The sequence below is a fragment of the Pygocentrus nattereri genome, chromosome 10 (assembly GCF_015220715.1).
Source record: "Pygocentrus nattereri isolate fPygNat1 chromosome 10, fPygNat1.pri, whole genome shotgun sequence".
Lineage (NCBI taxonomy): Eukaryota > Metazoa > Chordata > Actinopteri > Characiformes > Serrasalmidae > Pygocentrus > Pygocentrus nattereri.
Window position 1 is genome coordinate 28,399,477 of NC_051220.1, and position 22,729 is coordinate 28,422,205.

General features: G+C 39.8%; 1 protein-coding gene across 3 annotated transcripts in view; it reads left to right on the forward strand.

The window, feature by feature from the left end:
- The window catches only part of ctbp2a (C-terminal binding protein 2a), a 47,241-nt gene that overhangs the window by 11,715 nt on the left and 12,797 nt on the right, over positions 1-22,729 (forward strand). Inside the window, exon 2 of one of the 3 annotated variants that reach the window (XM_037541889.1) lies at positions 2,610-2,771. In XM_037541889.1, the coding sequence (XP_037397786.1) occupies positions 2,714-2,771 (58 nt within the window). In that variant the 5' untranslated portion in view covers positions 2,610-2,713. Of the gene's footprint in view, positions 1-2,609; positions 2,772-10,155; positions 12,872-22,729 lie in introns of those variants that run through there. The other 2 variants (XM_037541891.1, XM_037541892.1) reach the window with 2 other exon arrangements.

Here is a 22,729-nt window from a genome sequence, read left to right on the forward strand (position 1 = left end):
TTGGACTCTAGGGTGGTCAGTCCATTGTTCTAAGAACACCAGCCACGCCTTTGTTTGATTTGCAAATTGTTCTTTTCACACCAATAATGTTGAGTTCACACAGTGGATGGATGTACAGAAATACCTGTGGATTTATTCAGATCTAAATGAGAGCATGAGTGGAGCTTGATTTTTCTCCTGCTTCTTCCAGATTAAAACTTTAAGTGATTTTAATTTGATGGTGCCCATTTTGGTGGTCTACCAGGCCTTGTGTGGTTGTTAGACTATTTTAATTATTTTTTTAGCTCTAGTTTTGGTCCTGTTGATTTACTGTGACTCTCCTCTTTTTAATGCATGTGGATTATTGAACATTTAGTCTCTTCAAAAGTATCTCCTGAAAAAAGAATAAATGATGCTTTTGGGCTGTATTCTCTGGAAATGTATAAAAATGATGTTTGGTCTTCGGCTTTCGCTCAGTCCTGTAAAGTGAAGCTATGAACTCCTATAAAGTTGCTATTTTTGAAACGCAGGGTTTGTCACAAGGGTGGAAATAAGTAACACATGCACTGGAGAAGCACACGTGTTTCTGTGTATGTGTCAGATGTGCACCTGTAGTGTATGCAGCCTTTATCTAATTATAGGGTGCACTGTGTGTTTTCCATTAGTGTCATCTGGGCTTTAAGCTGTTCTGTGCATGCTGAGATTGATGGAAGCCAGACTGTGAGAGAACACTCTGTCAACAGAACTGAATGCTTCACCATTAGTATTTTCATGTGAATTATTTGAAATTAAATGTTAGTTTTTTTTGTCTGTATGCTGCTAACATGTTGTTTGCTGATGGGCAGTCATGTTCTCTGTGATAGGTTGTGATGTGACTCACACTGGTGTAGTATAAATGAAAGTAATGCAGTCAAAAGCAGGAATAATGGTTACCAGAGGCTCATGAGTTTATGGCGTACAGTCTGCGAATGAAATGTAGGGAGTGGGTGAGAAATGGAGTCAGACAGCAGGGGATTCAGAAGAACTGAGTTTGTTATTTATGTTGATGACAGAGGGCCATGATAAAAAGCTCTATTATGGTGCCCTGAGTGCCTCCACTCTCCAGTCTGAATGACTGATATTTGGCCTCCGGCATAATGGCTGAAATTGAGGCATGCTTTTGTATAATGGTTTAGTATTTCAGAGTGCATGTGGGGTGCGTGTTGTGATCGCTTTCAGGTTGACTGAGAGGCCACAAAATCTTAAATCACCGGCTGTGCTTGTGTTTTGAGAGAGAGTCCGGCTCAGTGTGGGGTTTGTTTGTCTCATTTTTTTTCTTCTTGATTGGCTTCTCTTCATTTTTTTATTAATGAAACCTGATATTTCCAATATAGTATTCACATTATGTTTCAAAACAACTATTTCGGAGTGAAAGTTTGGCAAACAATCTAATTTCTGCAGTCTTACCCCAGATGTGGTAGATCAGCCCAGACAAATTTTACTTCTTGCACTCAAATCATGACACATAGCTAGCAAGTAATGGAAGCATATGTACACCACTTAGCATCATGCCAACCATATACCTGAATTATCACACTTGCCTCAAACCTCATGAAGTAGTTAAGTTTTTTCAAAGTAGTATTTGTTTATTTTTTCATCCCGCAGAAGTATTTTTTAAAAATGTAAACAAAGACATTAAGAGTGATTTGATGTGAAATGCTCCATACCAGAGAAACTTGCTGACTCAGATTTCATTACAGTGGTGGTGAAAGGAACCAGGAGGGACGTCTACAACACAAATATAGCCATTTTAGTTAGAAACAAAAACATACCCATGTCTGTCGTGTTTTTTATAGGTAGTGTTGGAAAAACGGTGAGAAAAAAAAATCGCCTTCGAATGCAGAGCATGCATCTTTAAAGAAATTATGTTTTAGGCCGAATATCATCTCAAAACTACCCTAAAACAATGTATTAGGCGTCAGGCAGTGTATTCATAGCCATTTCATGTAATACATTTCTGTGAATGAGTTTTCAGTGTTATTAAACTCTGGATATCTGGTTCCTATCACTACCATTGTGAACAATTCTGACATCTCTAGAATGGAGCATTTCACTCATTCAACTCAGTCTGAATGACTTCCCAATTTATTCTGCATTCATTAATAGGTGAAATTACCCTTTATGTGATCTCATATCTTGCTTGTGTGATTTCTGACTGCATTACATACTGTTCTATACAAAAATGGACAAAAGTGCAGATGAAATTCAGATGTAAAGTTATGCAGTGTATTTGTCCATTTTTACAGGCAATACATTATTGTCCACAAACACCTTAATGTGTTTGTGTAAATTTCTTCAAGAACATGGGTGCATAGAATGTGTACAAATAAAACAACTTTATAAAAAAAACACAAAAGAAGAGGTGTAGATTTGCATGTTATAACACCAAAGATAGATTATTTAGTGCCTTTTTGAGTGTTTGTAAATTTAGAAGTTGGTGAATCATTCTGAAGTAGCAATATAGCTCCCTCTTGTGGGAAGGTTTAATAAATGCAGCTGTCCAGTGACCCGTCCTGAGCTTGAGTGATTAAGTAAACAACTTTCTGAATGGAAATCTGTTGAATGAGACCCATCTGTGTGTGCATGTGCAGGTGGGAGGTGATGGTATGCCCAGCAGCGGACTGAAGGGGCAGTAGTATTCTGTGGCTTAGCCCAGTGTACAGCTAGCCAAGAGGAAGGGGTCTGCAGCACCAAGATGGCTTTGCTTGACAAACACAAAGTCAAACGCCAAAGGCTCGACAGAATCTGTGAAGGTAAGATTATTTTAGAAAAGTAGTTAATTTTTGTAATAATTTGAAGGTTTTGCATTGTGTGCAATGCAGATTCACCCTTAATGGTTAAAGACACACATGCCTTGCTGGTGTACAGTTAGACTATAGCTAATTTTTTTTCTATGAAGAAATTATATTGGTCATCCTCTAGCCCTTCATCAGTGGTCAGTTCCTGAACACAGGACCACTGCTAGCTGGATATTTTGACTCAACAGTGACAGTGAGGTTTTTGCAAAAAAAAAAAACCCAACAATGCCACTGTTCCTGATACACTCATACAAGCACAGTACACAACACTATGCCACTCCTGTGTTTGTGTACCTGCTGCTGAGTGGTCCGCAAAGCAAATAGTACCCTGTGTGTGGTGATCTTAAGGGCACATATGTGGTGGATCTGATAAAATGAGTGAAGGTACAAGATAAGTGTCCGTAAAAGAGGAGTAAAAATGCTGTTGGTTTAAAAGGGTGTGTATATGTCAAGAAGTCATTACAGAGAGAAGGAAACGGACAAAAACAAAGAAAATTTGCAACTCCATCAAAGAAGCTGCTGGTGTTTTCAGAACAATGGGCTGACCACCCCAGAGTCAAGACCTCAACATCACTGAATGTATTTAGAATTATTTGGAATGCAACTGACTTCTAAGACTGCACATTAGAGGTCTGGATTAATAGCCTTTCAAATTTCTTTAGAAAAACTTATTGCCAGAAACAAAAAAATAGAAGGAAAGAAAGGAATGGACGCTGTAGTACAGGTTGTTGAAGCTTTTGTATAATTTTTCATTAAATTTGTCTTCTCCTTTTTCTCCTCATTTTGACTGAAAATGAAAGAAATATGCAGTCTCTGAATTTTGCACAGGACTGTGTGTTTGTGTTGTTGAAACTCTTTCTGACGCTTGTTGAAAGTTTTTTTTTTTCTCTCTCTCTCTCTCTCTCCCCCCCCACCCCACCTTCTCTACTGCTCTAGATATAGTAATGAGATCTTAAGATCGTAAACTACTAAACATATGATATAAACGTACACACCAACTCTAAACTCTGGGAGTGTTTTCCGTCCGCTCCAGTGAAAGACTATAATGGTTTGGCTTATTTTAACTGCTTGATATTATGACCGTATAAACTATATACTTGACCACTGATCCTCCCTCTGTAAGTAGTGGATGAGGTCTGATTTGGCAGACGCTGTTTTCCCTCTGCACAGAACAATTAGGGCTGCAGTTCGAAAACCCGGGAGGGGGAATGTGCCCTCAGAGACTTATAGACTACTCCATCACTCGCAGAAAAGTCCACAGAGATTCATTTCGCATAACATGTAAACGTAAAAACCTATCAGTATATCAAACATGTTAAATGGGCTCCATTAAAAGGGCCAGATTTGTTTGTAGGGTCAGGGGGGAAAAAAAGAGGTCAGGGTTTACTCTGGACGCTGTCCTGCTAAAATAAGTGGTTACATGGTTGAGTTTGTGTTCACATTAGAACCCGCTGGACAAAAATCTGCCACCACATGGAATACGAAGAAAAAAAGACATGCAGAGAGAAGGAGGGCTTGCTACAAAAACACTTTTGTGCTTAATTACAATGGAAAGTGATCTCATCTACATTTGATTGTGGCAAACAGACCCAGAGGGGGTTGCGGTTGCCAAAAAAGCCTGACCAGAAAAAAATAACCCTGAGTGCAGAAAAGCAGAGACGATTAACTCAGCAGTGTGCTTTATTCATCAGAAAGACATGATCCAGGGCTATTTGTCAAGTATAAGAGTGCTAGTGGGTTTGTGCTAAAGTGCCTTAGTTCAGTTCAGTTCAACTTTGTCATTTTACCAGTACAGCATAATAAAGAGCTTATTAATTACTCTCCCTGCTGCAAAATGTATACTACATCCAACACAGAAGCATAAATTGAGCTCTTCATTAAGGACATTGGGCATCATTCATTTGTATCTTCCTAAGTTTGTTCTTGAAGGTTTTTCTTGAGAAAGATCCTAAGAAAAAGTCAGATTCATGACGTGTTCTTAAAGCGCAAAATTCTTCTCACCTTTGTGTAAGTAAGTTCTGTTCTTACCTAAGAACAAATCCACAATAATAAAACAAGTCAGAATCTTCATGAAAACTGCAAAGTAGGTTTTAAAAAGTTTCTTTTTAAAGAACGGTTGGAGAATGAGGCCCATTGTTTTTGTCCACAGATTACCTTGCTGGATAAGCTTTTGCTTGGCTGCGGTACTGTGAAGAAGTCAGAGACCACCCTTCATTTATTTAATTTCCATTCAAAAAATGTTATTCATTATCGCTGTCAGGGAAAAAAAGAGAAGCCTCCTTTTATTTTATTTTGTAGAAAGTATTTAATGTGTCCAGCATTTTCCTTTTTATTACAGCTTCTATTCTTTTCAGGACACTTGATTTCAGTTGTTTTGAGAAATCTGCAGGGATATTTTTACACATCTCCAAAGTTTAATCTTAGAAGTTGGTTACATTTTCTACTTCTCACAGACTAAGTAATCTCCAACATATTCAACAGTATTGAGTTCTGAGCTCTTGAGTGACCAGTCCATTGTTCATAGAACACCAACAGCTTCTTCGTTTGATTTGAAAATGTCTTTGCTCTTGAATCTGTCCTTTCATCCCCCTCAGTGACAGCTCCATGACAGCTGTACCTTTCAGACTCAAAGTGTTGTTGTCTTCTCGCAGTGGAAGGATGGACAGAAACCCCTGTGTTTTTTTTTTTTTGTGTTTTTTTTCCCAGCTCTTTAGTAAGAGTGGAGCTTGATTTTCTCCACTCTCTCAAAGATGAAAGCTTTAATTTCTGTTTATATGATGGTGACAGTTTTGGTGGTCTACCAGGTCTTGCATGGTTGTTAGGATGATTATATTTTAATAATTTTTTTGATCTCCAGTTTTGGAATCTCCTGCTTTTCAGTTATTTTTTCCTTAGGCTTTCCTCCTCCTAATTTTGATTGGATAATAAATAAAGGGTAGTCTGACGTTTGCACAGTATTGTATATGCACCAAGTGTTTCAAAGTATGAATGCTGGTCTGGTGGTATTCAAATATGAAACGCATATGGAATGGAAATAGAAAAGAAGAGCAAGTAGTAATCTAAAATCTAATGTTGTGTAAGGTACATGTGTGCAGCATGTACACAACTGAATGTGTGTTTGAGTGTGTGCATGAATTTGATTGTACGCCCACAGACACAAGCAATAATAAAAATCTGTTTTGAGCATCATAGGCTTGTGTGCAAATATGACCTGAGAGTGTCTTTTCTTCATTCTGTTCCATATGGATGCTGAATATCACAGTGATAGAATAACAGCAGACTGAAATATTGGTGGTGAAGCCTCTGAAACTGTGTCCTCCTTGATGAGGTGACATGTGAATGCCAGGCTGCATCGCTTTTCGGCTCACGCAACTTGCGGATTAACATTATTGGATTTTATTTGGAGTGTGTGTGTGAGAGAGGAAGTAATTTTAGACAAGCATAATTGTAATTCAGATGGGTACAAGCCAGGAAGCCTTTGTAGAACATTAGGTAGACAGTAATGCTCAGTAATATACTGTATGTTGTTGTTTTCCCATTAAAATAAACTATTATAATAATTTGTGTGTAACTGTTCTGAGCCATAAAACAATGTTAATTAAAGCTGCTAAGCTAGAATTATTTATCAAGACCTCGTTGCAAGCATCGTCATGTATACCAAGCTCTCTTATTTCAGCTTAATAGAGAGGTCAGTTTTCTGGCTGTTTTTGTTATATTTCTCTAAGTTCTACTTTGTTATCATATTTATTCATTTCAGTACCACAGAAGAGCATTTGTTACAGAATTAAAAATGATAACGTGCACACTGGATAGATGATGCTCACTGAGCCTGAATGTCCCAGAGGTTATTAGTGCCATTAGATTAGTTACATTGCTCAGACATGTAATTGACTGCTTGCTTATTTTCTCTCTATATATTTCTTTTTAATTACTCTCTCTCCCTTCTGCACTGCATGTTACTGAAAGTTTTCCAGAGAAAATCTCATTTGCCATGGCCCTTTTCTTTGTTCTCCCCCCATGGTAATGCTGATGGACATGTTTTTTCTCAATTCTGCATAATCCTGTTTAATTGCGTAACTGTGCTCAGTAACAAGCACACCTCTTTGTGTGTGTGTGTGTGTGTGTGTGTGTGTGTGTGTGTGTGTGTGTGTGTGTGTGTGTGTGTGTGTGTGTGTGTGTATGTGTGTAAGTGTGGATAAATATGTAGTTTACAACCTGTAAAGTTCATATCACCATAACTGTCTTGTCTCAGCACATTGGCAATCACCCGGTCACCCAGCGGTAAGCTGATGAGGAACAATCTACATTTTTTTGGGGACATACACTGGTAATCAGCAAAATGAGCTGTTAAAAATATTCTTTATTACTTATCCTTTTGATATTTCATTCAAAATAGTAACCATAATCTAACATTTATTTAAAGAATAATGATTTGAAAGCAAAACTAAATCTAGTCATGAAGCAATAATTTTCTTAAATCTAAATTTCTATATTTTATATTTTAATGTTTACATTAGTAATTAGGAACAATTAAATGGTCAGCCATGACTTTCTGTTTTACATATATATATATAAAATATGAAATGTAACCAAATTCCCTCAGTCATCCATACAGAATACAGCAGTGCTACAAAAAGTTGTTGAGCTACACAAATCAGGAAATGGCTACAAGAAAATAGCTAAACAGTTGAAATGGCCAATTTCTACTATGAGGTCAATAATAAGTGACCCTTATTAGTCCCAAAATGGGGAAATTTAACCTCCGCATTTAACTCATCCATGAAGTGAACCACCACATACACACTAGTGAGCACACACACACTAGGAGGCAGTGAGCACACTTGCCCAGAGTGGTGGGCAGCCCAATCCGCAGCGCGCGTGGAGCAGTTGGGGGTTAGGTGTCTTGCTCAAGGACACCTCAGTCATGTGCTGTCTGCTCTGGGGATCAAACCGGCGACCTTCTGGTCACGAGGCTGGATCCCTAACCTCCAGCCCATGACTGCCTAAATATATAGTTTAAAACAACTGGAGATGTTAATCTGCCAGGAAAAGGATGTATGTCTGTACTGACCCCATACACAGTGAGGAGGATGGTTCAAATGGACAAAGAATCTCCAGGGATCACAGATGGGAATTGCAGAAATTGGATAATCAACATATTATCAAACTAATAAAAAACAATTATGCATCAAAATCAAACAGTGTAGACCTCAGAATCTCCAGGTTCTGTGTGGAGAAACTCCGGTCTCTTGCCATGTGTCCTCCAGTCTCATTAAGCTTTATGGGAGAAGACTGAGCTATAATCTTTGCAAAGAGAGGCTGCAGGTGTTAAATAAGGAGGTGCCAATAATCTTAGAAGGAATGAAAATATTTATTCCTTCTAAAATGTAGTATTTTTTTTCTTCAATCATTGTACTTCAAATAAAGGTTGGGTTTCGTTAATATTTTGATTTGAAATCTCAAAATGACTGTTTTGCTTGTGTTTACCAGGGATGCCAATATTTGTGCAGGGCACTGTAGAGGAGATGTTTTTATAGTTGATTAGCTTAATCGCACACTGATAATATGAGAGAATTTTCATTGGAATAAATTTAGTCTAAGAGCACATAAAACATTAGGATTTTTTTAAACAAAACCATGTGTCATAATTATTGGAACCTTTGTGTGTATTACATTGTGCAACCTTCCTTGGCCAACATAATGCAATCAGTCTTCTCTTATAATGCTTGATGAGGTTGCATCCTCTTTCAGGCAGATTCAGTGCAGTGCTGGTTGCTTATTAATTATTGACCAAGCTGTGGATATGGGCATTTTCAGCCATGTGCCTATTAGTGTATTCTTTAATCTTCCCTAAGTTGATAAATGACTTAAAGATTTTGCTCTGTATCACCTCATATTTATACCCCAGTGAAACAAGTTCCTGAACACTCACATGGACTGTAAAATGTATATTGGGACATGCCATAGTTACATTTTGCTCATAAGAATTTCTAGGTGTGCAAGTAATTGTGTATTAAAAAAAAAGTGTTTTTTTGTTGATTTACATTTACCTCAATTAAAAATATATCTTAAATCTTCAGTGTGTGGTTGATTAGCTTAATCTCAATAAATATTTTTCAGACTTTTTCTACCCATCTTTACCAATAATTATAGAGCTGCCTCTGGAAATGGGTTAAAAAAAAGCAGTAGTGTGTCTGTGAATCTAAAAATTAGAACTCTAAAATAACTTACTGAAATGCTTGCTAGAATGCAAATTATCCTAAGAAGGTAATTTATAAATATGTGTACTTCTAGTAAACTATGGGGTTTTTTTTAAAGTCTGATACTGATATTTGTCCAACTTTCCATTCTCGCAGTCTCACATTCTTACTGGTTTGATAAGGCATGCTTCTTGATCAGTCGCCTTGCTGTTAGACGTTAATTGGGCAAGTAATTGAAGGATTTTTCAGGGCTGGTCTCGAGAAACTGAATTAAAAAGGATATGAGTGTTGGGAAGAGTTGAGTGAAATAATGTAAGCATTAATAATGACATCAACGAGCATTGACATTGTATGGTAGTGTGGCTCATATGTAGCTTTGTGGCTCTTGTATAGTAAAGCTACCTTAGTTCGGTAGTGTAGAAAGTAATAGATTAATATGGCTGTGCTTTTAGGAGTGAAACACCTTTAGTTATTTAATAATTGGATGGAATAATGTAGGTCCTGTGATGTTTGATGAATACTTACCTATGTAGAATATTTATGCATGTCAAGTGTGGCTTAAATGAGGTCTGAATTGTGCAGTTGTGCCAGTAAGTTGCAGCTGAATGACTGTGCACGCACTGCTGGCCCAGTCACCGGATTATTGTTCAATCAGGATTTGATGTTTTCTGACAGTGCTGTACGACTTAGCACTGGTGCATTAGGTTTGTTTTAATTTCCCTGGTCTGCCTCTTTGTCCCGCCCCTCGGGGTCCCGAGAATGCCATCCTGCCTAATGCTCACTGGACAGACACTCGACGGATACACAGAGCTTCTCAATTATACACCACAGGTAGGTGTGTCCTATTCTAAAGTGTGTCATCATCAGTTTCATCATAGATCCATTTCATCACTAAGTAAGTAAGACTGACACAATAAGCATGTTATAGCGTGAGTGTGCGCATATGTGTGTGTCTGATGTCACAAGAGGGGCAGTAGATTTAAGCGGGCTTTATTTAGTCTGTAATCCCTCATAGCAATCGGAGCGAGTAAAATGTCCCAGAGTAGGAGCCGATCAGCTCTGCTGGATTAACACAAGCCCCTGCCTACCCTGCACCAACCCTCCCCCTGAAAATTTGCCCTTCCTCCCTGTTTTCTCTTTTTCTCTGTCCCGTTGTCTGTTCACGGTTGTCGCTTTTCATTTTCACAATGGAGTAGCCAGGCAGCCTTCACCTACTGCCACTGTGTGCAAGAGCGTTTGGTGTCCTCTTTCCAACCTACATTATCAGCAGCAATACTCCACAAATGAATTATTCAGCGGTTCCCTACCAAAAGGAGCTACCTGATAACCAGACCTCACAACTTCCTAAGAGAGGAGAGACTGAAATTACAAGTGGAACTCTGGAGAAAAAGGATAAATCCTGTGGCATTTTTTTTTCTTTCTGACGTAAGCGTGTAACTGAAGAGCTGAAGCAGAACTCTAGCTTCCCTGCACAATTTTTTTCCTAGAGTAGAGTGTGTCTGTAGCTGATGTTGATTTCCAGCAAGCAGTTGCCGATTGGCCGCTCCCAGAGCTGGGACACGCTCGGTGCGAATGAGGGTCAGTGGGACCGCAGTGAGAACATTTATGAGCAACAGGCCAGGATGGCTGGGCGACGGAATTCCTTGTCCTATGGAGTGGATGCAGGAGGAGGCTGGTATGAACCATCCCCTGGCATGCGTCCACCTGACCTGAAACGGGAGCCATACTCTTACCAGGAGTCTCTCTATAACCAAACCTACTTGGATCGACCAGACCCACGCAGCATGAGGAAGAGTTCTGTTCCTGAGCTGAACAGCCACTACGACCGGCCACCAATAGCCCACCGTGGCTCTTTACCTCCACCAGACTATTATCAGCAAGATCCTGGTGTGCTCCCTAGGCCACCTGAAGGGTTTTATCTTGGGGAGCAGCCTCACCCCCTCAATAGGTCAGCTTCTCATTATGGAATGATGGGAGGGATTCGGCCACCATGGGAACAGAACCAAGGTGGGAGGTCTGGTCCTCCTGCCCCTACTCCTGCCCCACTTCCTCCTCCACCCCCTACCGCTCATGAAATGACCCGCATTTACAGGGAACCACCCCTTCCTGGTCCCCCACCTGCCACCCCAGTATCCAAAATTATGCCAGATGGGCAGCGCATTCCAAGTCGGGCACCTTCTCCTGCTCGCTATGGTGTAGAGCCAACTTCTCCACGCTATGGTGCTGAGCCACCAGCCTCTCTTACTGGACGCTCATTATATGGCGTCATCAATGGGAGACCAGTGGACCCTAATCAACCTACAGCCACTTGCCTGGTGGTGGATCCAGCATCTCAAGTGATGGACGGGACTTCCAGAGGTATGATCATGCGTCAGGAAAGCTCCTCACCATACACTATACAGCAACAGCAAGCACAGCAACAAATCCAGCAGCAGTTGCAGCAGCAAGTTCAGCCAGTCCAGCAAATGCAGCCAGTTCAGCCAGTCCAGCAAATGCAGCCAGTCCAGCAAGTGCAACAAATGCAGCCAGTTCAGCAAATGCAACAAATGCAGCCAATTCAGCAAGTGCAACAAATGCAGCCAGTTCAGCAAGTGCAACAAATTCCACCTGCTCAAGAAGTGCAGCAAATGCCTCCTGTACAACAAATGCAGCAAACGCAGCCTGCACCAGTTCAGCAGGTGCAACCTGTGGCACCCCCAAACCCTATCTATGATACTAACCCTCCTCTACCTGCTCCTGCCCCAGCAACTACCCCAAGCACTGCTGCTGTCACTGCTCAGTTTCCTCCTCCACTCCCTACTCAACCTACTATACCTGCTCCCCCTCTTACAGCCCCCCAAACTCCATTGGTTCCTGCAGACCCTAAGAGGACAGCAGACCCAGAGTTTTTGGCATTTTTACGCAATGAAGGTCTGTCTGAGAGCACGATCACATCTCTGCTGCTGCAGGGCTTTGATTCCACAGCGATGTTGGCTGTTATGGAAGAGAATGATGTTCGCTCTGTTGCACCAAACCTAGGACAGGCTCGTGTTCTTTCTCGTGTGGCACTCAGCTGCAAACGTCCACCTGACATACCTCCTCCCACCCCCCACTCCTCTAGCGCTCCAGTCCGTGGACGGTCTAACAGCTTCAGCCATCGCAGTGACATATATATGCACCAGCAACCACCAATGACTCCAGGTATAGAGTCTCAGTATATGCAGCCACCCCTCAGCACTTTGCAGACCATGTCACCCAGGATGGGTGAGGTCATGAGCCGCAGACCCAGTAGTGCTCCTTCACAGCAGCTTCTGGAAGCAAGTGGTTACCCTGGAGCCAGGACACCAGGGGCTTTCAGTGGTGCAATGGTCCCTGTCCACCCTCGTCCAATGTCTGCCTATGCTCCTCAGGCTGGCCTCCCCATGCCACCCATGACTGCGATGTCCCAGCAAGTAGCCCTTCCATCACACATACCAGGAATGCAACCACACATTTCTGGCTTGCAACAGCAGATGCAGACTTTGTCAACATCAATTCATGGTGTGCCACCACAGATTTCAACTGTAGCTGGAGTGCCGCAGGCAATGGCTGTGCAAGCTCTGCCACCCCAGCAGGCCCCCAAGGCATATTCCACCAACTACACTGTGCCCATGGAGCTGATGAAGAGGGATCGGAGCCTGGCCACAATGACACCCATGGCCAATCCACACTCAAGCCCACAGATAATGCGGAAGCCTGGGTCAGCACCGCATGAAAGCACACTGGTACCTGTAGGTGCTGCTATAACAGGCCAGAGTGCTAGCATCGCCAATCAGAAGCTTAGTCGGCGCACTGGACCACCAGTTATCGTCTCTACTATGGCCTCACCTGACACAAGTAAATCAAAGCTCACATTACCATTTCCTCTCATCCTATACCTCTTTTTCCTTCTTTTACTCCTTTGACATGCCCTGTCTATGATCAAATGTAGATTTGTGGGTAAATCTAAATCTTTTTTTTTAAATCTCTCTTTGCATAATTCTGTTCTTACTTGTCACACAATAACAGGAAATTAGGTTGCAAACTTCCTTTCTCTTTCCTGCTGGACAGAAGAAACCAAAGACTGTTTTAAAGTGCTCTTTTGGCAAATAGGTGTAGCTAATGCTACATTGTTCAATAATTATGCAACCTGTTTGCTTCTCAATGGTCCTAGCATGTTGGTGCTTGATGCACTTTTCTGCTATTGAGAAATCCTGTTGTGCCCCATTTGTAGCAAATCAATGCAATTACTACAAAATGGCACAACAAGCTTGCTGAGGTCTGGATAGGTGTGTATTAGAAAGTAGTTACTTTTTTTTCCACTTTCTCTAGCTGTCTTTACTGGATAGATTTTACTGTTTCTCATTAACGTGGGTCTCAGAAATCTGTAGGTCTCCTTCTGTGGTTAAAATTGGACCTGCTTTGAGCCCTGTTTCTGCACAGGCAGTGATTGAACTGGTTCACTCTATCTTAACTGTGCAGTAGCTTTTCATGTTACTTAATCATGTCACTGCAGTGTTAGTCATTTGCTGTAACCCTCGAGACCACCCTTAGGTTGTCGCTGACCATCAGAGCCTGTTATTTTAGCCTTTACATGCCTATAGTTTGTTTGGTTCTGAAATGTGTGTGTCATGTATAGTAGAGATCTTGTAGTATTTCTTTCTCTTCTTTGGAGTGTCTGCATTTGTAGCATCTCACTGACTGAATTTTGCTCAGAATGAAAGACATGTAAGGGCATCTTTCACAGACACAGTTTATGGATCGAGCTCTCTTTATGAGCCGTGAAGGCTAGTGTCAGAGTTGGCACGTGATATGAGGTGATGATTGGCATATATGCAGGATATTCAAAACATTGTGTTCAAATTTGGAAACACAGCCTGTAATGAATTCACTGAAAGAGATTAATTACTGCCCAGACAAGGCTGTAGGATCATGGTACATGGTATACATGGACTTTCCAGAGCATAGACTGTTATGTAGGGCATGTTGTAGAGCCGGCAGAGGGTTACAGTATAGTGTTTCAGGGCTCTTGCTAATCCCACCCATGCTGTTGATGTAACAGAGCTCTTTCACCCTGCGGCCTGTGAATCTGATGTGGAATAGCTGCACTGGGGGAGGGGTCCAAGAACAGCGAGTTGAACTGAAGCTGAAATAGAGATGCAGTGTCAAAACCCAGCAGGAAATTAAACAGCATATCACCATATTAAGTCGGTGTAATCTGATTCTAATTATTGTAATCAAAGTGATGGCATATTATGAGAGAACCTCTCCAGAGAGAGAGAGAGATGGTAAAGAGACGTGCAATGAAGCTGATATGAAAGACTGGCAATCAGGATCCTGCTGTTGTTGTGCAAGAATGTAGAATGAGTGGTCCTGATAAGTTGGAAATGTGTTTATATCAAAAAATATTTTATGCAATTGCCCTGTGTTAGTATTATGAAAATTACTGTCTTACAGTGAAACAGAAATGTCAAGAGACAGCATGTGTAATCTGTTTTGAATGGTCAGAGTATGAGTAAATCAAGAGCATTGTGGCTTTTCCCTCTAAGCTTTGTAATGAGAAATGATAGCATTCTAATCCTTAACTCTTCCTTTAAAACGTTCTCTCATCCACAGCTTCCTCTCTTTTTATCCATCTTTCTTTAATTGATCTCACTCTTGTTCTCTCACTTTGGGCTCATCAGCACTTAATGACTTTAGACAGTTCTCCTCTCATGTAATGGAACTGTTACTCTGCTGTCTCTGCTGCTTCTTATCAGGTTAGATCAGACTCCTTATTGCATAGGCTCAGAGCTTTAGTATCAGAGTAAATCAATCAAATTTTTGAGAGTTTGAGACCATGGATTAAAAAAAAAAAACAGTAGTTGCCTGCGACGTCAGTGATTGTACAAATATCAGTGTTTTTAGGCTAAACAAATAAATTAACCCCACCAAGATAAATAAACACCCCTACTTTGCAGAAACATTGCACAATTCTTGCCCCATAATTTTTTTGTGTTGCATTTTAAAATGAGATAAAAGGGCCCAAACCTTTCACTAGCATTTTTTTTAAACAAACATTGGAGGTAATATGTGAACACCTGTCAAATTGTCCAAATGTACCATTCCCTATCCTAGTCAGTGGAGTCCACATATGGAATCCATGCTGCAAAAACAGCCCGTTTGGAATTCATAGACATATTCCATATAGAGCAGTTTAGCTCCATCCTTTCTTATAGAAGTTCTAGGGAGTGTTTCTGCCCTTAGTACTTTATGAATGAGGCACAATACATTGCAACCAGTCGGGACAGAGCTCATTTGTCTTTTATCAGCCTTGAAGGCACAGCAACAAAAACAGCTTTTCTAGTTCTATGGAATAAAGAGAGGTTGCACAATGGCTATGTGAAAATAAATAATGTACATTTTTTGTACATAAAACCAAACTAGTGTCATATCTGAAAAAATAACATGCAAGAAAAATGTAGGATACGGGCCCTTTAAGCAAAAACATCTCCATTTATACAGTATTACTGCTTTTTTCTTTTGTCCTGTTTTTGTCTTTTCAATTAACTCGAAATCAAAGACCTCACTTCCTTTTTACCAGTAATAACCCTCTGTATGCTAATCCAGAAGACCCCTCAGGACTAATAGTCTCCATATAAGGACATGTGGGACTGCCCTTGGCTGAAGTCCCTATTTTTTCCAGTAAGACAGGATTATGTAGCCATGGCAATGGATGTAGCAAGCAGAGCACACCAGAGTAGCCCAGGTCAGCCCTGTGTGTGTACGTGTGTGTGTGCATGTGTTAGTTGTTTTTTTTTTTTAATCCATTTGGAAATACATTACACCCAAAGCTCAGGATTAGTTTAGTTGTGGTATGTTGGTATATGTGATGGGTCTCTTGTGCTTATGGAAGCTCAGAAATGGTCAGAGGGGAACAGTAAGGCTGTGTGCTTTTAATGAGAGAATGAGACAACAATAAGATTACTCTTCAGGTTAGAAATTGGACACTGAAGTGGAGTGGTATGTAGAACTTGAAGCAGGGCTTTTACAGTGTATGGTCTATATTAAGAGTGGCTGAACTGGATTTGTGATGAGATTTTGTGCTGTTTATAAGATGTGTGGTCAGAATATTGGAACCATATGTTTAAATGGTGGAAGAGTGTTAGCAGTGAAATTTTAATTTATTCCTATTTCCCTCAAGCACTTTAAATGATACGGTACATCTTTTTCTCCATTTCCTGATATGCCAGATGTCCCTCAGCTAGGGTCTGCAAAGTCTGGATGTTCAAATTTGCTTAATTTGCTTGCCTTAGAGCATTGTATGCACTCTTTCTCTGAATTTATATGAGGAACTTGTTTGGGTTATGTTATGTGATCATGCCTGTTGTGTTCAAGGGATGTAGGACATGAAAGAAAGCACTGTTGATGCCATGTGCACAGCATGATTTTAAGGATATCATGGGCAAAGCACATCATGCACTGCCTGGGTACTGGTCCCCATGAAATTGGTCACAGAACTGGCATAGGAGTGTACTGACTTAAGAGATTTTATCCATCTCTATCCACCGAAAGGTAAAAGAAAATAAAGAGTATGAACTTAAAGTGAGTTGGGAAGAAAAAAGGTGGAGGAAGCAAAAGAGTGGAAAAGAAAATGGGCACAGTCAGTAAAAGTGGATCCAGTGGCCATATGTTCAACTCCACATCTTCATTCACCACTGCGGTTTTGGAAATAAAGGAGGAGGGGGCAGGGGAACATGGGAAGAAGAAAGAGATGGAGAGAAGAGGGATTACAGGCATAAAATCCCACCAGCCATCTGTGCAGGGTTGGGCTTGATGGGTAGGGTGGGTCACTGTACATAATCCCGCAGAACTGAATGAACAGAACGTAATCTCCATTTGGAAATTATGCTTTCTGCAGGTCACAGCATGACCTCTCTCTTAGGCCTAATATTGAGAGAGTGTCTCTCTCTCTCTCTCTCTCTCTCTCTCTCTCTCTCTCTCGCGCTCTCTCTCTCGCTCGCTCGCTCGCTCGCTCGCTCTGTATCTCTCTTTCGCTCGCTCGCTCTCTCTCTCTCTGTATCTCTCTGTATCTCTCTCCTCCCCCTTCCTCCATTGTTGACTGTTCTGGGACTATGTCCAGGTATTGGCATGAGTACAGTGAGGATGAGCTACCAGTTAGAGATTGTTTCAGTGATTAGTCCATCAGGCACTTACCTCTGCAGCCTGTGGAGTGAGTGTGTGTGAGAATCATGAAAACCGATAAAAACTAGAATCCAACCTGAGAAAAATGAAAATGACTAAAATGTAATATTTTCTTTTGTACAATGTGTGAATATTAATGCCTGGCTGAATAATAATAAATAAACCTAAGTTATCCAGTCAGATGTTTAAGTGACCTAATTCTCCATTTTAGTCATTACTGACACAAAGGCAGATTTTAAAAGTTGTGTAAAGTATTTTTTTCGAAAAACTTTCCTTTTATAATCTGTACGGTTGTCAGACTAAGCATTTTAAAATGAATTATTTTAAAATATTTTTCTTTTTACTGGTGCCACAGATTATTTTGCTGTTTTTTCTTTTACTTCCTCTGAGTTTACATAGATTCAGCAGTTAAAAGTAATGCAGTCATTTTTATTTTTTTCTTTATTAAGAAAGCAGAAAAAAACAGTATGGGTAATGAGATGCATACAAATAAACATAGTAAGAAGTAGCATAAAAATACCGAAAATGTAAAAGTGAAGAATGTTTAAAAATTGTATCTTTTTGCTGTTCCGTACAGCTGTTCCAGGTGATCAGCAGAGCTTGAGGTCATTTCAGGACAGTGACCCATGTGTGTTTGCATGCTAAATGTGTTCTCATGATTGCTAGTGGTGTGTGTGTGTGTGTGTGTGTGTGTGTGTGTGTGTGTGTGTGTGTGTGTGTGTGTAAGGTTGTGCCTGCATGTGCTTGTATGAGTGTACTCAAGCGAGTCGTGTAAATTATTCATTGTGAGAAAATGTCATCGCATCATGGAGATTGAGTTACACCGTGAGGTGGGAGGTGGAGCTGACACTATGAACAGCCTACAAAATGCTGTCAAATGGTTCTCTTTTTTAAATCTGAGTTAGCTTTACAACATATTTAGTCAACAGAGCTTTAGACTTTCATTTTTATGTTGTAGCCCATCATGCTTTAGGGCAGGAGCCATTCCAGTTAAGCAGATCCACCCCTGATCTCACTTGTTTAATCAGTTGGTGTTAGCCTTCAAACAATTGCTTACTTATATGAGGGGTTCTCCTGCTTGGTTGGAATGAAGATCTACATTCACCCTGGCTCTTTGTGGATAACACTGGTGACTTGTGCTTTTAGCAGTTCAGTAGGCTTTATATTATGCTATTCCGTATAGGCACTGAAATAGCAATATTAGCAGATAAATGCTTGAAAAAGAATTATCAGTATCGGACAGACGTCTGATATGACCAGTGATTGGCGCAGATATCAGCTGATGCATTTATTATACTCCAAAATAGCAGAATGTTTAGGCAGTGTTAGTCATATATGTATATGAAACATACCAGACTCACAATTACCATATCAGGGCATCCATATTATTATTATTATTATTATTAGTAGTAGTAGTAGTAGTAATAGTAGTAGTAGTAGTAGTAGTAGTAGTAGTAGTAGTAGTAGTAGTAGTCATAGTAATGGTAGTATGAGGAGTTTATATATGTGTCTATTTATTAGTAGCATACATATTTATTTTAGTGATGTCACAGTAATAAAACACAGAGAAATACAGCATTGATGTTGGCAATACAAGTGATATGAGTAAAGTCAAGAGTGGAGAATTCCTTTGGGAGACTGCGCTGGACAGTGCTCACATCAGGATTATGGATACAATAATGAGCAGGACTAACAGAAGCAATAACACAGTAGTGCGTCCTGCTATGATGTATGGTTTGGAGACTGTGGCTCTGTCTAAAAGACAGGAGGCTGAGGTGGAGGTGGTGGAGATGAAGATGCTGAGATTTTCATTGGGAGTGACAAGGATGGACAAGATTAGAAATGAGCAGATCAGAGGGACAGTGAAGGTGGAGCAGTTTGGAGATAAAGCCAGAGAGGCCAGGTTGAGATGGTTTGGACATGTGTTGAGGAGGAATAGTGGATATGTTGGGCAAAGAATGTTGGAGATGGAGCTGCCGGGTAGAAGGAGAAGAGGTAGACCTCAGAGAAGGTTGTAGTGAAGGTGGACATGGAGATGGTTGGTGTGAAAGTAGAGGAGGCAATGGATAGGGCAAGATGGAGGCAGATGATCCGCTGTGGCGAAAGAAGAAGAAGAAGAAGACTAACAGCAGCAATAACAAGATGTAAAGTAGTTCCCCTCAAAACAAGATGTAATGGTATGTCAGTTTTACTTTTTGACAGACATCTTTTGTTTATTTATTATATATATTGAATTGTGTGTGTATGTGTGTGTGTGGACTGAAGAAAAACTGAGTGATATTTCTTTGCATCAGTTTTGAAATTTTGTGACTATCACAGCTGTTTCCTCTCTCTCCTTTACCCAGTAATGCCCACTGCATTTGTGTGTGTGTGTGTGTGTGTGTGTGTGTGTGTGTGTGTGTGTGTGTGTGTGTGTGTGTGTGTGTGTGTGTGTGTGTGTGAGTGAGTGAGACTCTATGCCTAATGCTAATGCTCACACCTCCTCATAACAGCCTTCTGTGTTGAGTGGTAACGAGGCCCAGCTGTGTGTGTGTCAGGGCTGGTCCCTCTCTCTTTATCTCTTCCTCCACCCCCCCCCCCCCCCCCCCCGCTCTCTCTCGGCCAGGCCAGATGGCTCCTGTCATAAAGTGCACTGATAGAAGGAGGGAGAGAGAGTGAAAGTTATGAACAGAAAAAAAGAAAGTTTTATCAGGAGGAAGCAGATCATAATGAGAGAAAGCACATCTGCAGCTCCACAGTGTGTGGAGGAGAGGAGACAGGGCAGCCAGAAGTGCGAACGCTGTATAAATAAATGGACTTTTTTAATGTTCAGTTTATTCTGTCTCTTAGCTAGATACACACACAGTCATGTACCTGCCGCACTGTAAGTTGTTGCAGTGATTAATTAATTAATTAATTAGTGGTATTACATGTTCAAAGTGATAAACTAATTACCACTTTTTGTGTTCAGTTATTTGTGTGAGACAACGCAGCGTATCTCTCATACAGACAGTGTAATTATTACAGACGCACCAATATTGGAATTGTGGGCTGATGCCAGTATCCAACATTTTTTCATAGACACATCTGCCAATGCAGATACAGAAACATTTATCAGATGTATAAATGAAAGATTTCTTGAGAATATAACTGGAACCCATCTTGAAAAAATGAAAATGATAAACTTGATGTAAACAGTGATGCCTCAATAAATAATAATTATAAAATTGAATAATTTCATTAATTTTAAATTTCTTTTTAAAACCTTTTCCAATTTAGGTGACCTAAGTCTCATTACTGCAATAAAGTGTTGACATTTTAAAGCTAAAATTAAAGCATATATTTTACAAAAACATAGTGTTTTACAATTGTGCAAGAGCTGTTGATTTTATTTTTTTTTTTTTTTTACCCACAAAATGTTTTGTTCTTTTGGTTCACTTCCTTAGAGTTTACAAGGAAAATAAGTTAAATGATTCAACATTTAAAAATTACCCCAACTTTTTTTTTCTAACAAAGATTAGGCATGAAAAAAGTGTATATTGGTAATGAGAAACAGACATGTGGGCATTTAGTGCGGTAATGAGAATTAGGGGTAAAATGGCAATAGAAAAATTAATCATTCAACTTTTTGTTATAACGTGGAACACTGATTGGTCTGCTAAATGATATGAAAGGTGCTTAGCTGCATAATAATTATGATATTCAAATATTCATGGAAATATTTTGAGGCATGTGGAGTTTGTTTTGTGAGCATGACCCACCTGCATTAGAATTACAGAGAAATGTAACATTTGTTTCAGGAGGGTTACAAATGCTGTAAAATGAATAAAATGCAGATATTCAGAGCAGTAATCCAGCATCACCTAAACATTCTGCTGTACAATAGATGTCATCAGATACCAGCTTGAAACATCAGTTACCATTGAAACATCTGCCTGATACTGTTATAATTCTGGTATTGTGATATCTTTAGTAAACAGAACACAATTTTGTGATTAAAAATATAAACCCAGTTATTGCATTCAGTGCATGATGGGATTAACATGGATGCACAAATGTATTAAAAAAAAAATACACATGTACACACATTCTGGGTGTATTTTACAAAAAGCACCTTTACTCTATTTAGCAATATCTGAATGTCACTGTGTCGCATGCTTGTGCAGTATCTCTGAATTAACGTGCGTGTGTGTCTCTCTCTGTGTGGCACGTCTTCACCCTCTCTATAAATCCTGTTTAGTGTCTGACGGTAGCTTTCTGTAGCTCCTTCACTTCTGCTATAAACATACATTGCTATTCTTAAAGGGAAACTGCACTAATTTTTCAAAATTTCTGTAGATTTCAATCAATGAGAGGTAAACAAAAAGCTGTCACATGATTAAAATAATTGCCTTTTTCTGTGTTTAATTGCAGTCAATCAGTTCCTTTTGTCTGCTCATATTTGACCCTAAAGAGAGATTGTTTTTTCATTTAGAAAAAAAAACACCAAATGAGGAGTGTATATTTCTTGTTATATCATATTTAAAGTCAGTTGTTCCAACTCTTCCAGAATTGTCAAGTTCTTGCTGGCGTACTTAAAGCTCATGGATTCCTGTTATACTGGAGGCTCTTGAGGGGAACTATAGATTTACACTTTAGCTTGTTGCTTTTGTTAGCTTGCTGATTTATCCATAGGTCTCTTGTGAGCACTGTTCAGTTTAGTCTACCAAAGGTATTGTATTGCTTTAAAAGCTATTTAAATTGCAGATTGCAGTTCCCAAGCAGCTTGGCTTCACCCATTGTTTCATGTTGATTTAAAGAGGCAAACTATCTTTTAAAAACATTTGTGGCATTAATAGGTTACATAATTGTTTTTCTGATACTAATTCTAAAATATTCTAATGACCCCCACCCCCCACCCCGCGACCCTGAGGGAGAAGCAGCTTAGAAAATGGATGGATGGATAATTCTAAAACAGACCAAAATCATTGAAAGTGGTTTGACATGAAATCTAATATTGTAGAGAAAGTTACTGACTTCTGATTTCTTTCAGTGGCTTTTCAGTATGGGTCATAATGTCTACCATGCCAAGATAGCAATTTTACTTACTTTAAATATTTTTTAAAATCTCAGTCCAAAAAAAGATTTCTTTGGATACATCTTTCCTTACAACATCCTGTATGTACTTCTCCACCTTGAATCAATTTTAAAAATGACATTTTAGACCAGGACCTAATCACTGTGTTAGGCATCGGAGAAGGTTTTTGTAATCAATTTTTATAATAAATTACAAGGTATTGCTGTGAGAAAGCTTTTAGGATTAAATGCTTCAAATGTCTGGTTCCTTCAGATGTCTGGTTAGGTATCTCTAAATTGGCACAGTTCACATCATACCACTGTGAGTGACTTTGTTTACATCGTCATGATTTATTTATGCTTAAACTTTGTAAAATTTCCATTAAAGACCATATCACACCTTAAGCCTCTGCTAAACCATTTCTCTGGATTTTATTCACTCATTCATGCATCCACTTACTTAATTTCTCTTGTACATACATATACATACACACACAC